General features: G+C 36.5%; 3 protein-coding genes across 3 annotated transcripts; 2 read left to right on the forward strand and 1 right to left on the reverse strand.

The window, feature by feature from the left end:
* Positions 1–93: 93 nt before the first annotated feature.
* Positions 94–4,496, reverse strand: LOC692808 (elongation protein 4-like protein). The gene is given in 7 exon segments (NM_001046655.2): positions 94–521; positions 805–1,039; positions 2,188–2,441; positions 2,800–3,061; positions 3,766–3,881; positions 4,123–4,158; positions 4,312–4,496. Coding segments are annotated over 7 exon segments (1,110 nt in total). The 5' UTR covers positions 4,424–4,496; the 3' UTR covers positions 94–426.
* A 459-nt stretch (positions 4,497–4,955) lies between these two features.
* LOC101737255 (eukaryotic translation initiation factor 3 subunit M) lies at positions 4,956–10,145 on the forward strand. The gene is made up of 7 exons (XM_004927861.5): positions 4,956–5,140; positions 5,237–5,416; positions 5,659–5,753; positions 6,585–6,800; positions 7,676–7,941; positions 8,914–9,057; positions 9,492–10,145. The coding sequence occupies exons 1-7, from the start codon at positions 5,096–5,098 to the stop codon at positions 9,704–9,706; spliced, it is 1,161 nt and encodes a 386-aa protein (XP_004927918.1). The 5' UTR covers positions 4,956–5,095; the 3' UTR covers positions 9,707–10,145.
* Positions 10,146–10,189: 44 nt separating this feature from the next.
* Positions 10,190–14,012, forward strand: LOC101738307 (SUN domain-containing protein 2). Its single transcript, XM_012691704.4, has 4 exons — positions 10,190–10,484; positions 10,564–10,722; positions 12,316–12,602; positions 13,654–14,012. The coding sequence occupies exons 1-4, from the start codon at positions 10,296–10,298 to the stop codon at positions 13,946–13,948; spliced, it is 930 nt and encodes a 309-aa protein (XP_012547158.3). The 5' UTR covers positions 10,190–10,295; the 3' UTR covers positions 13,949–14,012.
* Positions 14,013–14,323: the final 311 nt, after the last annotated feature.

Here is a 14,323-nt window from a genome sequence, read left to right on the forward strand (position 1 = left end):
CACAATAGCGATATCGTTGGTTTTTAGTATGAGAATGAATGAGTCGATGAATAGATGCGCCAGTTTTAGGGAGATACGCTCTGATGAACAGGTGGGGTGATATGTAATTAGGAGTCAGTTTTGTTTAAAATTGACGCATGAGTTGTTCTTTAGTATTCGAGGGCTTTGAGACCCTATTGCGTATACTTACTATAAAATTATACACAAAACATTTCAATACGTACTTCAAAGGAAAATAAAATATTCATTTTCCGACAGAGACAAATAGCATAATGTTACAGAATTTTACGTTTTCAGATACTTTATTTTCATCTACAACATTTAATGAAACATTATTTAATATGCGTAGTACATTTTTTCTTAGCTCATTATTATTATTATTTAAAGTAAAAATACACCAAGAATTGTTATATACAACGTGCCGAGTTAAAAGTCGATATCCTTTTTGCGGAATCCACCGCAAGCAGTCGACGGCGTTGCAGTTATGTCGTCCTGCTCTCTCTCACTCGTCTCTTCAAGTTCTGTAAAATGACATACATAAATAGCTGTTACCGTTAATAACTATTATTAAAAAAAAACTAATAAATACTTGGACGGGTGGGAGAGCTCACGGCCTATCTAGTGTTAAGTGGTTACCGAAACCCATAGACCTCAGCAATGCCAGGGGCAGGGCCAAGCCGCTGCCTACCGCAAACCTGGCTGTGACTTTGGTATAGCTTACGTTCCTGCACGAAGATATCCACTCATCATCCGGCGGGTTACATTTGATAGACTTGTTAAAATGGTTATTGCTGTCCAAATTACCTGGTGGAATGTGTAATTTTTCAATGACGAACTTCTTCCTCTTTAGCTTGAATGCTAAATCAAGACTGGGCGGCACGAATGGTACGAGTGTATACAGCGCCGTTAATTTTGTAATGTGAAACAGTCCGTGGTAATCTTTGTAGACAGGGTTTGTTTCTTTTTCGGAGCCAGCAAATGATTCAATCCTTACTGCATTATGAGCCGAGTACAGAACTTTCTTCATAATGATTGGATCCTGATAATAAAATTTCGTTTTAGTGAGTGTTGCAATTATTTGAAAATAAAAGTGTTATAATAATAGGATCATTAATGTAAATTGCATTTAATTAAGCAGAAAGGTTTCAATGGTCAGAAATTAGTTTTATGTATAATTGATGTACGGCCGTCTGGTGTAGTGATACGTGACATGGTCACTACACAAGGGGGTCGCGGGTTCGAATCCCGCCAAGGGAAGATATTTGTATGATAAATATAAAATGTCTTTTCCAAGGTTATGGATGTATATTAAAATATTTATGTATGTGTATAATAAAAATCTTACATTTATTTCCGTTATCTGGTACCTGTAACACAAGTTCTTTACGAACTTAGCATGGGACCAGTTAACGTGGCGTGATTCTTAGTAAATATTTATATTTATTTAAATTATTCACAAACATTTTGACTAACAATATAATTATACACGAGTAAATGAAAAGTTCGTATTAGAATCATTCCAGGCACCGTCACCCTTCAGTGATCTTCCCTTTCAAATATTACAATAAGAATGAAGCTCAAATAGATTATTTTATTTAACAGAAGGAATCATGACATTATAAAACTAAAGATGTTTTTTTTATTATTGCTTATATGGGTGGGCGAGCTCACAGTCCACCTGGTGTTAAGTGGTTACTGGGGCCTATAGACATCTACAAAGAAAATGCGCCACCCACCTTGAGATATGTTTTAAGGTCTCAAGTATAGTTACAACGGCTGCCCCAAATTCAAACTGAAACGCATTCCTGCTTCACGGCAGAAATAGGCAGGGCGGTGGTACCTACCCGCGCGGACTTGCAAGAGGTCCTACCATCAGTAAATTACGCAAATTATACTTTTGCGGGTTTGATTTTTATTACACGATGTTATTCCTTCACCGTGTAGCCAATCGTGAACATTTATTGACTACATTGTATATTATTTCATTAGAAAAATTGGTACCCGCCTGGGTTTCGAACACCGGTGCATCGCTCAACATGAATGCACCGGACGTCTTATCCTTTAGGCCACGACGACTTCAAATTCAGCTCACAATTCAGTCATGATTGTAATTGTAAAGTAAGGAATGTGATTTTCGGTGGGTTCTGCTATGCAATATCAAATCGAATTGAATTTCAATGTACTTACCTCATACAAATGTGATGGTATAGTGATGAACACAGCAACATTTTTGTCTCTAATTAATATCCTTAAATAGTACATGAACATTATGAGATCTCTTCCATAATTTTGGAACTCGGTATCATCAGAATCCATCGCCATCCATATAGGGGAACCCAATGAATGTATAGCAAGTCTGAGCATGTTTGTACCGCTACTTCTTAATACAGTTTCGTAAATATTTCTTAGCAATTTGTGAAACAAAGCACTTTTTAATTTCCCTGAAAATAAATTTACATCTTCAAAATTTATTTTTTTATTGCCTAGGTGGGTGACTAACCACACAACGCACACATCCCTATTCGTTAGTCTTTGTGGGTCTTTGGGGGGCATGCATGCAGGCAGAGCGGCAGAGACGCCGCCGGCCGACCACCTAGCTTCCAGGAAAAGTCCATCCTTCAGTAATATAGACAAGTGTTTAATTGCTTTTACCTCAATTACTTATCTTTAAGTTAATTGTTTATTGTTCTCACATAATTAAACTATACCTTATACTGTGCTAGTTTTAATTCGTTATAACCATTGTAATTAAAATGAAAGTTTTTATAATGAAAAGAGGGAATAATATATTAAATATACCTCTGCGCATAGTCGTTTGCCAGCTTAAAGTACTGTCTTGCCAAGTTGTAGTACCATACTGGATTTTACTCTTTTCTATTGTGTCAGCATCAATGTATCTGCTCAAGTCAAAGTTATGTCCAAAATTAGTGTTGCTGCCAAATGATGATTCAACTTGACTAAGGCCTTCATATCTCCAGGCTATTTTCATTTTTTCTGCATCAGTACTTGGTGCTTTTTCATCTTCTGGAGGTAAAGCACATGGTTGAGGGAGTTCTGATGTCTGGAATTGATATTTTAACAAAATTTTTACTAAGATTTACTAAATTATGTTTATTTATTTATATAATTATATATACACTGCAGTCTCTAAATTTTGAAAGCATAATTATAAAGAATAGCATCTCTGACATGATGTAGTAAAAAATTGTATTAAATATACTTTTTTACAACATTTTCAGATTATTCAAACAAAACCAATAGGATTATTAAGTTGTTAAGTTTTAATAAGCTACTTAATTTTGACGTGTTTTGTTATGACATAATTCAAGAAATTAATGAATAGAATGCCTAGAATATGCAAGAATCAAAATATGTGGACACTGATGGCTCTACAGTTGATGTGAATATTAATTTTGTACTTTAATTCTCATTTAATTAATTTTTTTTTTGTTTATTCTTAAATTGAATACTTTATATCTGGCTAGTATATCTGGCTGCTTCCAAACTTTTGGATGCTTGTATGTTGTATATGTATACTCCAGATGTGCATGATATTTATATGACCTTTAACATTTATCACTAATTTGGTTACATTTGTAAATACAAATCTGTGATTTTTTATATAAAAGACAGACAGCCCAGGCCCACAGTGTAAAGATGGGTAGTAGTACTTATGCTGTGATATTAATTTTGGTAATAATTAAGCCTCGTGTGCACAGTGAGATTTTCTACTCATCTAAGAAAAAGTAATAAACATTGACTAACTATTTTGTGTGGGTCTTCATCTAAAGATGTAACAAATAATTCATGGTCACAAGCTACACCCTCTGCTATGAAATATTTGAATAACACTTTGCTGTACACACCAAGGACATCTTCCTCTGAAAAGTAAATAAGGTAATTGAAGTCCTTTCATTGGAATTAATAACAATGCGTTGTGTGAATATAAAAATCATATTAATCTTACTTTCTTAAAATGCAATGTATTGAAAATTAAATGAAGTTATGATAAAAAACTAAATATTTTTAATTTGATTATTTATTAAATTTCATATCCATATTTATTTATTAAATTTGTTTTGGCTCTAAGATATTATGCAATTTTAAAAGAAATTCACGAACCTACAACAAAAATGCTGCCTGCAGGTATTCCTCCACCTAGAAAGTGTAAAATTATATTTATTTTATTGATTTTTGTAAATATATGACAATAAAAACTTTTATAAATTAAATTTGTTCCCTACAATTGTTTAAAATTGATTTGATCTTGTTTTGCCAATCTAATCCATTAAACATAATAGTAAAACTTACCAACTATATGGTCTAAGGATGGAATACCGGAAGATACGTATGGTAGGTTATTTTTCACTTTTGTGCCATTTATATGCGTACTTATATCTATAAATTTTCGAAAACTACGCATTTTTTATTAATATATCAAGCCGATTTCTGTAAAATATTGTTTATCGATTAAAATTCACTACCTACGATGTAGGTATTTTTCTTTTTGAAGTTTTTGTGATTTGGTAACAAGACCTTTAAGCCAGATGTAGGTTTACAAATTTACGAGATATAGTTGCCACGATAACGGGTCTTTACCAATAAGTTACTGTTTTAAAATACCATTTGAAACGTAGTTTATGCATTTCTGACAGTAAATTCCTAATTCAACTGAATTTTTTATTAAAAGTCACAATTACTGTTTAGTGGTTTAGTGTCGGTATATTTCTTAAATTGTGTAGTTTTGTTCTTATCAAATGCCATAAGTATTACAGTGGATGTGTACTGTGAGGAACAAGGCACAATATTGGAGAAGCTCGGGAATCATATAATTTCCAAATTGAAGTCACACTAACACCTTATAATGCTCACGTTGCAATTCATTTCTCTTTATATCATTTTTCATAAAAACAATATACAAAAGATTAGGCTATATGTTATGATACCTTTGCCCTCTCAGTTGGAAAAACTAGAAATACTACTCTATTAACTGTCATATCGTTTGCCACATTTCGTTGCTAAGAAATCGTTCTTGCATTCACTTTAATGCTTATAAATAATAAATAAAAGAATACAGTTCAAAAAAGGAATTAAAATGCAAGGGCCAGCTGTGTTTATGGACATATCCCTGGAAGATCAGGTCAGTTTATGTCAACATAACCTGTCGTTCAAAACAAATTATTTGCTGCAATGTGTCTACATGCAAATTTTAATAAAATTTCTTTCTTGATTGAAGGCACTCGAACTGAGAAGATATTTTAAGAGCCTTGGCGCCGAGATTTCAGAAGAAAAATCACCTAAGGGCATTGAGGATGATCTGCATAAGATCGTTGGGGTTTGTGATGCTTGTTTCAAAGAGCCGAGTGAATCGGACATCGAAGCCATTCTGAACAGTATTGTCTCTATTATGGTTTCTGTAAGTTGAACGCAAAAGCTATAGTTATTTTTAATAAGAAACATCTAGGTGTACTTTAGCATTAATTAGAGTACTAAGCGGTAGGCAGCGACTTGGCTCTGCCCCTGGCATTGCTGAAGTCCATGGGCGACGGTAACCACCATCAGGTGGGCCGTGTGCTCGTCAGCCTACAAGGGCAATAAAAATAAATGTTTGATAGTTGACTCGCATACTTACATATATATTGCAACTAATATTCACAGATACCATTAGAAAGAGGAGAAAACCTTATCTTAGCATTTAGTCAAAGGCTCACTAAGGCTCCTGGCCCTAAACTTGGAATGGTAGCTTTGCAATCGTAAGTATATAGAGGTTTTTTTAACTATGCAAGTAACCTTTATTATTCAACCAACTACATCACTTATCAGATCTTAGTTACAAAGATTTAAGTGAAATCACAGGTTTAAATCCATCATGACATAGGGAATAAGGCTTTTTATTTCTTGCCCATAAATGTTTAAAAATGAATGTTGCAATTTTTATTTTTTTATAATTTATTTAAATGTCAAATAAACAATATTTTAAAATCATTAAGGACAGAAAAAAATGTGTCAAATAAATTTACTTATTTTTGGGATTAAATGGATCCAATGTACATGTCTTCACTACATAGTATAAAACAAAGTCTCTTTCTCTGTCCCTATATCCCTATGTATGCTTAAATCTTTAAAACTACGCAATAAAATTTGATGCAGTTTTTTTAATAGATAGAGGCATTGAAGAGGAAGGTTTATATGTATAATAACATCCATTAAATAGTGGAGAAATCAATAATAAATTACAGTTTCCGAAGCGAAGCGAGGGCGTGTCGCTAGTAAAATATAATAAAAATAGATCCTAGAATTCCAAATTGGTATTTTATAGAATTGAAGCAGAATATGTATTAATGATTGTTAGGGAAAAATGCATAAGGCTTACAGAAATGCTTGATGCTTGTGTGTGAATGGAAGTATGATTAAGTAATAGTATATTCATCAAAAGTTTTAATTGTGGCACAAAAAGTGGAACTGCTGACAGGAAAGTAATGAAAAAAAATTTATACCAAATAATCACCCAGCAGTATTTAGTTTAGGACAATCACTTTCATCCACATGAAAGATAGTAATTTTGCAAAATGTTTGTTTCATAGGTTATGGAGACTTTACAACAACTTAGAACCCAACTCACCTCTAAGATACCATGTATATTATCATGTCATAGAACTGGCTGCACGAGTTGGATTTGTCAGGGAAGTCTTCACTGGGGTTGAGCAGCTTAGGAAAGAGTTTGCTAACTGCCCACCCTCTAATGAACAAATGCAGAAATTGTATCGGCTTTTACATCAAGTGTTAAAAGACCAAAACAGGTATGTTCTCACTACATTAAATTTATTAAACAATGACCATATTATTTCTATGAGTGATGTACCAAAGTCTGATTGCTTGTTAAGGAAACATTGTTATTAATATTTCTCAAAATAGCAAACATATTTCACCAAAAGAGATTCTATGTTTAGAATTATGTTTTGCTATTTGAAAATTATTTTAGTACTATTCATTTTGTGTTATTTTTTTTTTTTTTATTGCTTGGATTGCTGGACGAGTTCACAGCCCACCTGGTGTTAAGTGGTTACTGGAGCCCATAGACCTCCACAACGTAAATGCGCCACCCATCTTGAGATATAAGTTCTAAGGTCTCAAGTAAGTTGCAATGGCTGCCCCACCCTTCAAACCGAAACGCATTACTGCTTCACGGCAGAAATAGGCAGGGTGGTGGTACCCACCCGCGCGGACTCACAAGAGGTCCTACCACCAGTAATTACGCAAATTATAATTTTTGCGGGTTTGAATTTTATTACACGATGTTATTCCTTCACCGTGGAAATCAACCGTGAACACTTGTTGAGTACGTATTTCATTAGAAAAATTCGAACACCGGGTGCATCAACACGAATGCACCGGACCTCTTATCTCTTAGGCCACAACAACTTAATTATAAAAGTAATTTAAGTATACGATGTGCTGTTGTCATTGGACCTGCCTGATTTTAAAAACTGCTATCTACTAATAAGAGGATTATGTATGTAATATATTAAAAAGATGACAGCCTTGCACAGGAATGTCTTTCTTACAAGGGCACTAAATAAATAGTAAGTAAGTAGATTTTTGTAATCGCTTTGAATTAGTGTACAATACAAACTCGAATGTTCCGTTAAAAAATATAAATGTATTTTATTTACAGTGAACTAGCTGCTAAAGTAATGATTGAGCTACTGGGCACATATACAGATGAAAATGCTTCATATGCAAGAGAAGATGCAATTAAATGTATAGCGACAGCATTGGCAGATCCCAACACATTTCTGCTGGATCCCTTGTTAACATTAAAACCTGTGCGTTTCCTTGAAGGAGAGCTCATTCACGATTTACTTACAATTTTTGTATCTGAAAAGTTATCAAGCTACCAGACATTCTATAATAATCATAAAGAGTTTGTACATTCTCAAGGTAATTATTAATTTTATTTGCTTGTGGTAATCATATGCATTCATTTATTTATTAGTATAGGTGAGCAAATAGTGGGCAATCTCAAAACTTCATTTGGGATTTCTTATGTAACATACATGAAAGCATAATAAAGATTACAAAATTATGGTGTTCATATCCTAAACTCCCTAGATTTTAAGTAATTTAGTAGTGTTCAGAAGCCAGAATTCCAATAGAATATGCTTGAGCATCTACTAGTATTAAAATGAAATTATTACCATACACTGTAAAATCCTCTTTCTATCTCTATGTTCTTATCAAGCCACTTTGTTGTCAAGTGGCACAAACTGAAAAGAAATATTCATTTGTAGTTCAAAGTAGACCAATATCTATACCTTGACTCCTTTACTTACTCTCTACTAATAATGTAATAGATGATATTACTGTATATTCCCTATTTGTCATTTGGTAAAACTAGGGTTAACTATTTGCAACACATCTTGTTAGTCCAGTTGAACTGCCAAACTGGATTTGCCAAAAAAAAAATAACTATTATTTTAAATATTTTTTTATAAATTACTAGATTGTTGTTAGCTTTAGATTAAAGCTAATATATTTTGTAACCAGAAAGCTGTAAGCTATCACAACTGTTACAAATGTTTTTTGTCGGTACACACCAACTTTTATAATTTCAAAAAGATGGTTACCACTTTTTCACTGTTTTGTTTTGTGCATTTCGAGTCTGCAACAAGTGTACAAGTATTAGAAGGTTTTTATGATTTCCAGCAGATGTCAATATATGCAAGGCTATTATTTACTTTGTATGAGTATAAACTCCGCTAACCATTATACGTAACACTGTAGATACCAAAGTCAAAAAGGAGAAATACTTCCTGCCAGATTAATATATATTGATGATGTGATAATATAGATTAACTTATGTGGAACTAGTTTTTCTAGTCATAAGTATTGTTAATAGCAGTTTATTTTCAGGCTTAAACCATGAACAGAATATTAAGAAAATGAGAATATTGTCATTTATGCAAATGGCAGAAACAAATCCAGACCTTACATTTGATGAGATTATATCTGAACTTCAAATTGAAGAGAAAGATGTGGAAGCATTCGTAATTGAAGGTATTTTATTATTTTAAGAAATCTTTATACCTATCTATTTCGTATTATAAAACTAGGTGGGGCGGCAGAGCTAATTTTTCTCTTCCATTCTCTTCTATCAGCCGTCATCTCAACACTCCTCTCTCTTCCCTCTCTCTCCTCTCCCTCTCTTTCTCTCCCCCCTCTCTCCCTCCCCCCTCTCTCCCTCCCCCTCTCCCCCTCTCTCTCCCCCTCTCTCTCCCCCTCTCTCTCCCCCTCTCTCCCTCCCCCTCTCTCCCCCTCTCTCCCTCCCCTACAAATATGAGCTAACTTTTACGCTATCGAGAACGTTAAAAAACTCGCACTGAGCACACTGATGTGACGCAAAATCGAATGATTTTGGTGCTGTGTTGAGATGTGCGAGTTGACTTGCTCACTCGCCAGAGACTCATAAATCAATTTTTTTAAATCAACAGTACTGAAGACTCGTTTGGTGCGCGCCCGCATGGACCAGGCGCAGCGCACGGTCCGCGTGTCCAACACGATGCACCGCACGTTCGGGCGCGAGCAGTGGCAGCAGCTGCGCGACGTGCTGCTGGCGTGGCGCGCCAACGTGCACCAGGCGCACGAGGCCATGAAGTCCGTCGCCGCGGCGCAGATCGAATACGCCGCGCAACAACAGAAATCCTAATTGCAGTCACAACTTTATTTATTATACATATTGCAATTGCTTCGGACTTGTTATTCTGTTATGTTATAACATATCACAAAATCTGAGTTTCATTTTCACCACTTCAGGATAGGAACAGATTAGGCTGTTTAAATAAATACCTTTCTTTTAATTTTGAAATATAATTAGGCTGTTTAAATAAATACCTTTGCCTTTTAATTTTGAAATATGATTGTTGGTATCGGTATTTACGTGCCTAGTAAAAGACATAAATTTATAATTAGAAGATGGAGAAGGTGTCTTAAAATAATAGTGTAAGCATTTGGATAATAATAAAATGAAAGCCCTTTTTTTAAACAACCGAAATTTTGGAATTAATGTCATCTAATACCTACAACCAGTTGCGATTTGTGTAATAAGAATAAATTTATTATTTTGTATCAATAAATCTGTCAAAATATTTTCTCGTTTTTATTACGCTCATTTGACTGATCAGTAATTCTGTTAAATTTCCCCCTATCGAATTTCATTCTACGTTCTTCTGACAAAACTGACACTAAAGTTGTCATAAAAACTGAAAAAACGAAAACATTTTCGAAGAGTACACTAAATGGATTATGATGATGAAAATAGTGGTTGTTTCCAAAACGTTTTTCGTTCGTTCGTTTGCGTGACTTTAACGTTGCTGTTATCATTGAATTTCTACGCTTATTTTTGGGGACCATCTGCAGATTCGCTCGATGGAGATTTTTCAGACATTAAATATGTCGTGATGCAGCTTACTCGCGGTCTCACAGAGGTATCACGTTATGTTTATGCAAAATCGGAAGAATAACATTTAGTTATTTAAATTAAAAAATATATATATATATCATAAGGTTAACAGAAAACATGAAAAGTTACAAAACGAAATGGAACGGATGTCGGCGGTGATTCCTGCCGTGGCTGCGGCTGCAGGACGCGCTAAAGACGCCTTGGAACCATCTCTGAGGAAGAACAGCCGACAGGCATTGGATAATTATGATTATGATAGACAGGTTCGCTTTTCTCATACAAAACAATTTTTTTTTCATTGATTTTGTCACAAAAATACCAAATATACACTATGCCCTCCGAACGGTGGCCGGCAAGATGTGGATGAGGAGAGCCGTAAACTGGGCTCGGTGGTGTGGATTGGGAGAGGCCTATGTCCAGCAGTGGATGACTGGGCTGTTGATGATGATGATGATGATGATACACTATGCGGGTGTTAAATGGTTACGGAGCACATTATGATGTCAATGCTGCTATCCGTCTCAAAAACTTCGTCCAGATTTATAGAGATAGTATAAGGGGTCTTAGGGGACGGGCACGAAACGGGCGATGATGGGGCGACGGCGACGCGGAAGCGACGAGAACAAACTACTTTGGTTTCGTCGCTTGCGCGGGTACACAGTGTTGTGTTCAGTTCTTATTTTAGTAATGGAAATTGATAATGAGGAATTTATAATTTAACAAGGAATTTAAAATTTCATTGAATGACACCTTAGCTTGTAATAAAGCGTAGAAAATTCTCCCAAATTGCGTCTTCGTTGATTTATTGGATGAACACCATCTCTAGGTAATAATAATTCTCTCAATAGGAGACTAGGCTCCAATAGTTCTCTTCGACGTAAACTCATGATTCGCACAACACTGCTCAAGCGCGACTGCCCGCCAGCTTGTTTCGTGCCCGCGCGAGATATCGCTGCCTACCCGCTCCGTGTCGCGTCGCCCCGCTGCCGCCATCGCTCAGCCATCGCAAATTTCGTGCCCGTAGCCTATCACCTTTCCAATGGGAGCGCATGACTACTTTGTAGCAGCAGTAGGCACAGTTAGCAAAAGTTAGCACACAATGCACTACTGCTAATATAACTGCACAAATTTATGATTAATCTATTTCGACAACGAATGCATTAATAATTTCAGATTTACAGGTTGAATTACATGTATTATAATAAGTAGGTAGTGTGTAATTTTTTTATTGCTTAGATCTGTGGATAACCTCACGGCCCACCTGATTTTAAAGAGTTAACGGAGCTCACAGACGTACCAACGTAATTGCAGCGACCCATCTTGAGACATGAGTTCTAAGGTCTCAATATTTTACAGTACAACGGCTACCCTACCCTTCAAACCGAAACACTGCTTCACGGCAGAAATAGGCAGGGTACTTACCCGTGCGGACACACAAGACGCCCTACCACCATATGTATGTTATGAGTTTGATCCAAGGTCTACATATAAACGATCGATTATTAAACATTACCCTAATTTTTCACTGGTGGTAGGACCTCTTGGGAGTCCGCACGGGTAGGTACCACCACCCCGCCTATTTCCGCCGTGAAGCAGTAATGCGTTTCGGTTCGAAGGGTGGGGTAGCCGTTGTAACTATACTGAGAGCTTAGAACTTATATCTCGAGGTGGGTGGCGCGTATACGTTGTAGATGTCTATGGGCTCCAGTAACCACTTAACACCAGGTGGCCTGTGAGCTCTTCCACCCATCTAAGCAATAAAAAAAATAAAAAAAATTTATGAACGAATAAACATTAAATGTACCACCAGTGAATCGAGATAAGGTAAAGTTCTACAGTAGCATATTTTGATTTAGGTGGCTGATTACGCGCTCGAGTCTGCTGGTGGTCGCATATTAGATACTGGAGATACAATAGAGCATCTAGTTTATGAGTCGCCCATAAGTTGGGGCTTACATCTAATTACGTCGTGGATGTGTAGGGAATGTCAAGGGGCCAGTGCTATGATCCGCCCAGGTACTTTACCTGGTGAATGCTGGGCGTTCAAAGGATCGAAAGGTCAAGCTATGATACGTCTACTCGGTACTGTGAAGGTGATGGGTGTTAGTGTGGAGCATATTCCGGCGCATATCTCGCCAACCAGGTCAGCTAAATTATAACATTACTTTTCAATTAATAGCTTAGGTATTTTGGAAGATGAGCTAGGAATTTTAGCTGTACGCTCAGCTCTTTTGAAGTCGTTGTGGCCTAAAGGACAGGACATCCGGTGCATTCGTATCTAGCGCAAAATTATAATTTAGGTATTTACTGGTGGTAGGACCTCTTGTGAGTTCGCACGCGTAGGTACCACCACCTTGCCTATTTTTGCCGTGAAGCAGTTTGAAGGGTGGGTGGTGGTGGGGCAGCTGTTGTGCCTATACTGAGACCATTAGAACCCATATCTCAAGGCTGGTGGCCGAATTTTACGTTGTAGATGTCTACGGGTTCCAGTAACCACTTAATATCAGTTGGGCTGTGAGCTCACCCATCGATCTAGGCAATAAAAAAGAATTACCATTTGGCATCTGCATCTAATATAAACTCATTGCCAGGTTGTTTCCTGAGCCCTAAGATATGTCGTTCTTTAAACGAGGATTGAGAGAGTCCTCAGCAGTAAGCAGCAGATGCTCTGTCCCCGGCATCTTTAATGTCCGTTAGCAGTAGCTTTTTTTTCCTACCTAAGCTGATGGTCTAGTGAGACTATATCAGCGTAACCTTAACTAGTAGGTGAGCTCTCGGGGCTCAAACCTTACGATGTTGCTAACACGAACCCTAGCAAGAGTCGTGCTTCGCAGAATCTACCACTGGATCGGAAACTCGACCCACTGAGAAGATCCGTCGAGAAACTCAGTGGGCTGTGTCTGTGAGCAGTAGTGTCCATCAGGTAGGCCATAGACATTTATGCGTTTGAATGTTGAAGACAACGGCAAGCATTAGTCTCATTTTTTTTTCTTATTCGCTGGTCGCCTGGTGGATTTGATGGTCCTGGTGGACCGTGAGGCAGTCTTTTCATTATGGCAATTACAAAAATTAAATACACTGTTCAAAAAAATAAAAATATTATATACTTTTTTTATCTAATATCGCTAAGATTCTGCTAACATTGCGCATTGTGAAATTATGTAAAAAGTCAATAAATGCGGATTCTGTTACAGGGAAATATCTTCGGCGCCACGACTATTCCAAGTGGAAGGCTTAGAATATCGCAGCGATCCGTACCCCCACGACTTTGGTACCTTTGAGTACGATAAGGAGGGCAAACCGATCCAGTACTTTGAAGTGTTGTACCCTTCAACGAAGGGGTACAGCTTGATAAGGATACGCGTGCTTACTAATTGGGGACATCCTGTGTATACTTGCGTGTACCGAGTGAGGGTTCACGGTGAATTGTCGGGACGTAATCAAAACTTCGGTGCCGACGACACTGAGATGCGAATCGAAAATGAATGACATGAATTTACGTAAAATTACATTATAAAATTAGTTAATTAAATAGGGTATTTAGAAATTACAATCACTTTTATTTGTTTCATATGTAGATAGAGAAAACTTTTGCGGTTTAAGCCCGCGTTTTTTTTATTGTCTTCATTTTGTTCGGACGCCTGTCCGTGACCACGGAAATTTTAAAGTAATCATTGCTTAAATTATACTACGCGAAAATCAAAGAAAAGAATACACGTAGGTATTCTATACTAATATTATAAAGAGGAAAGATTTGTTTGTTTGTTTGTTTCGAATAGGCTCCGAAACTACTGGACCGATTTGAACAATTCTTTTTCCATTAGAAGCCGACATTGTCCCTGATGAACATAGGCTACTTTTTTT

This window comes from Bombyx mori, chromosome 13 (genome assembly GCF_030269925.1).
Source record: "Bombyx mori chromosome 13, ASM3026992v2".
NCBI classification, from domain to species: Eukaryota; Metazoa; Arthropoda; class Insecta; order Lepidoptera; family Bombycidae; genus Bombyx; species Bombyx mori.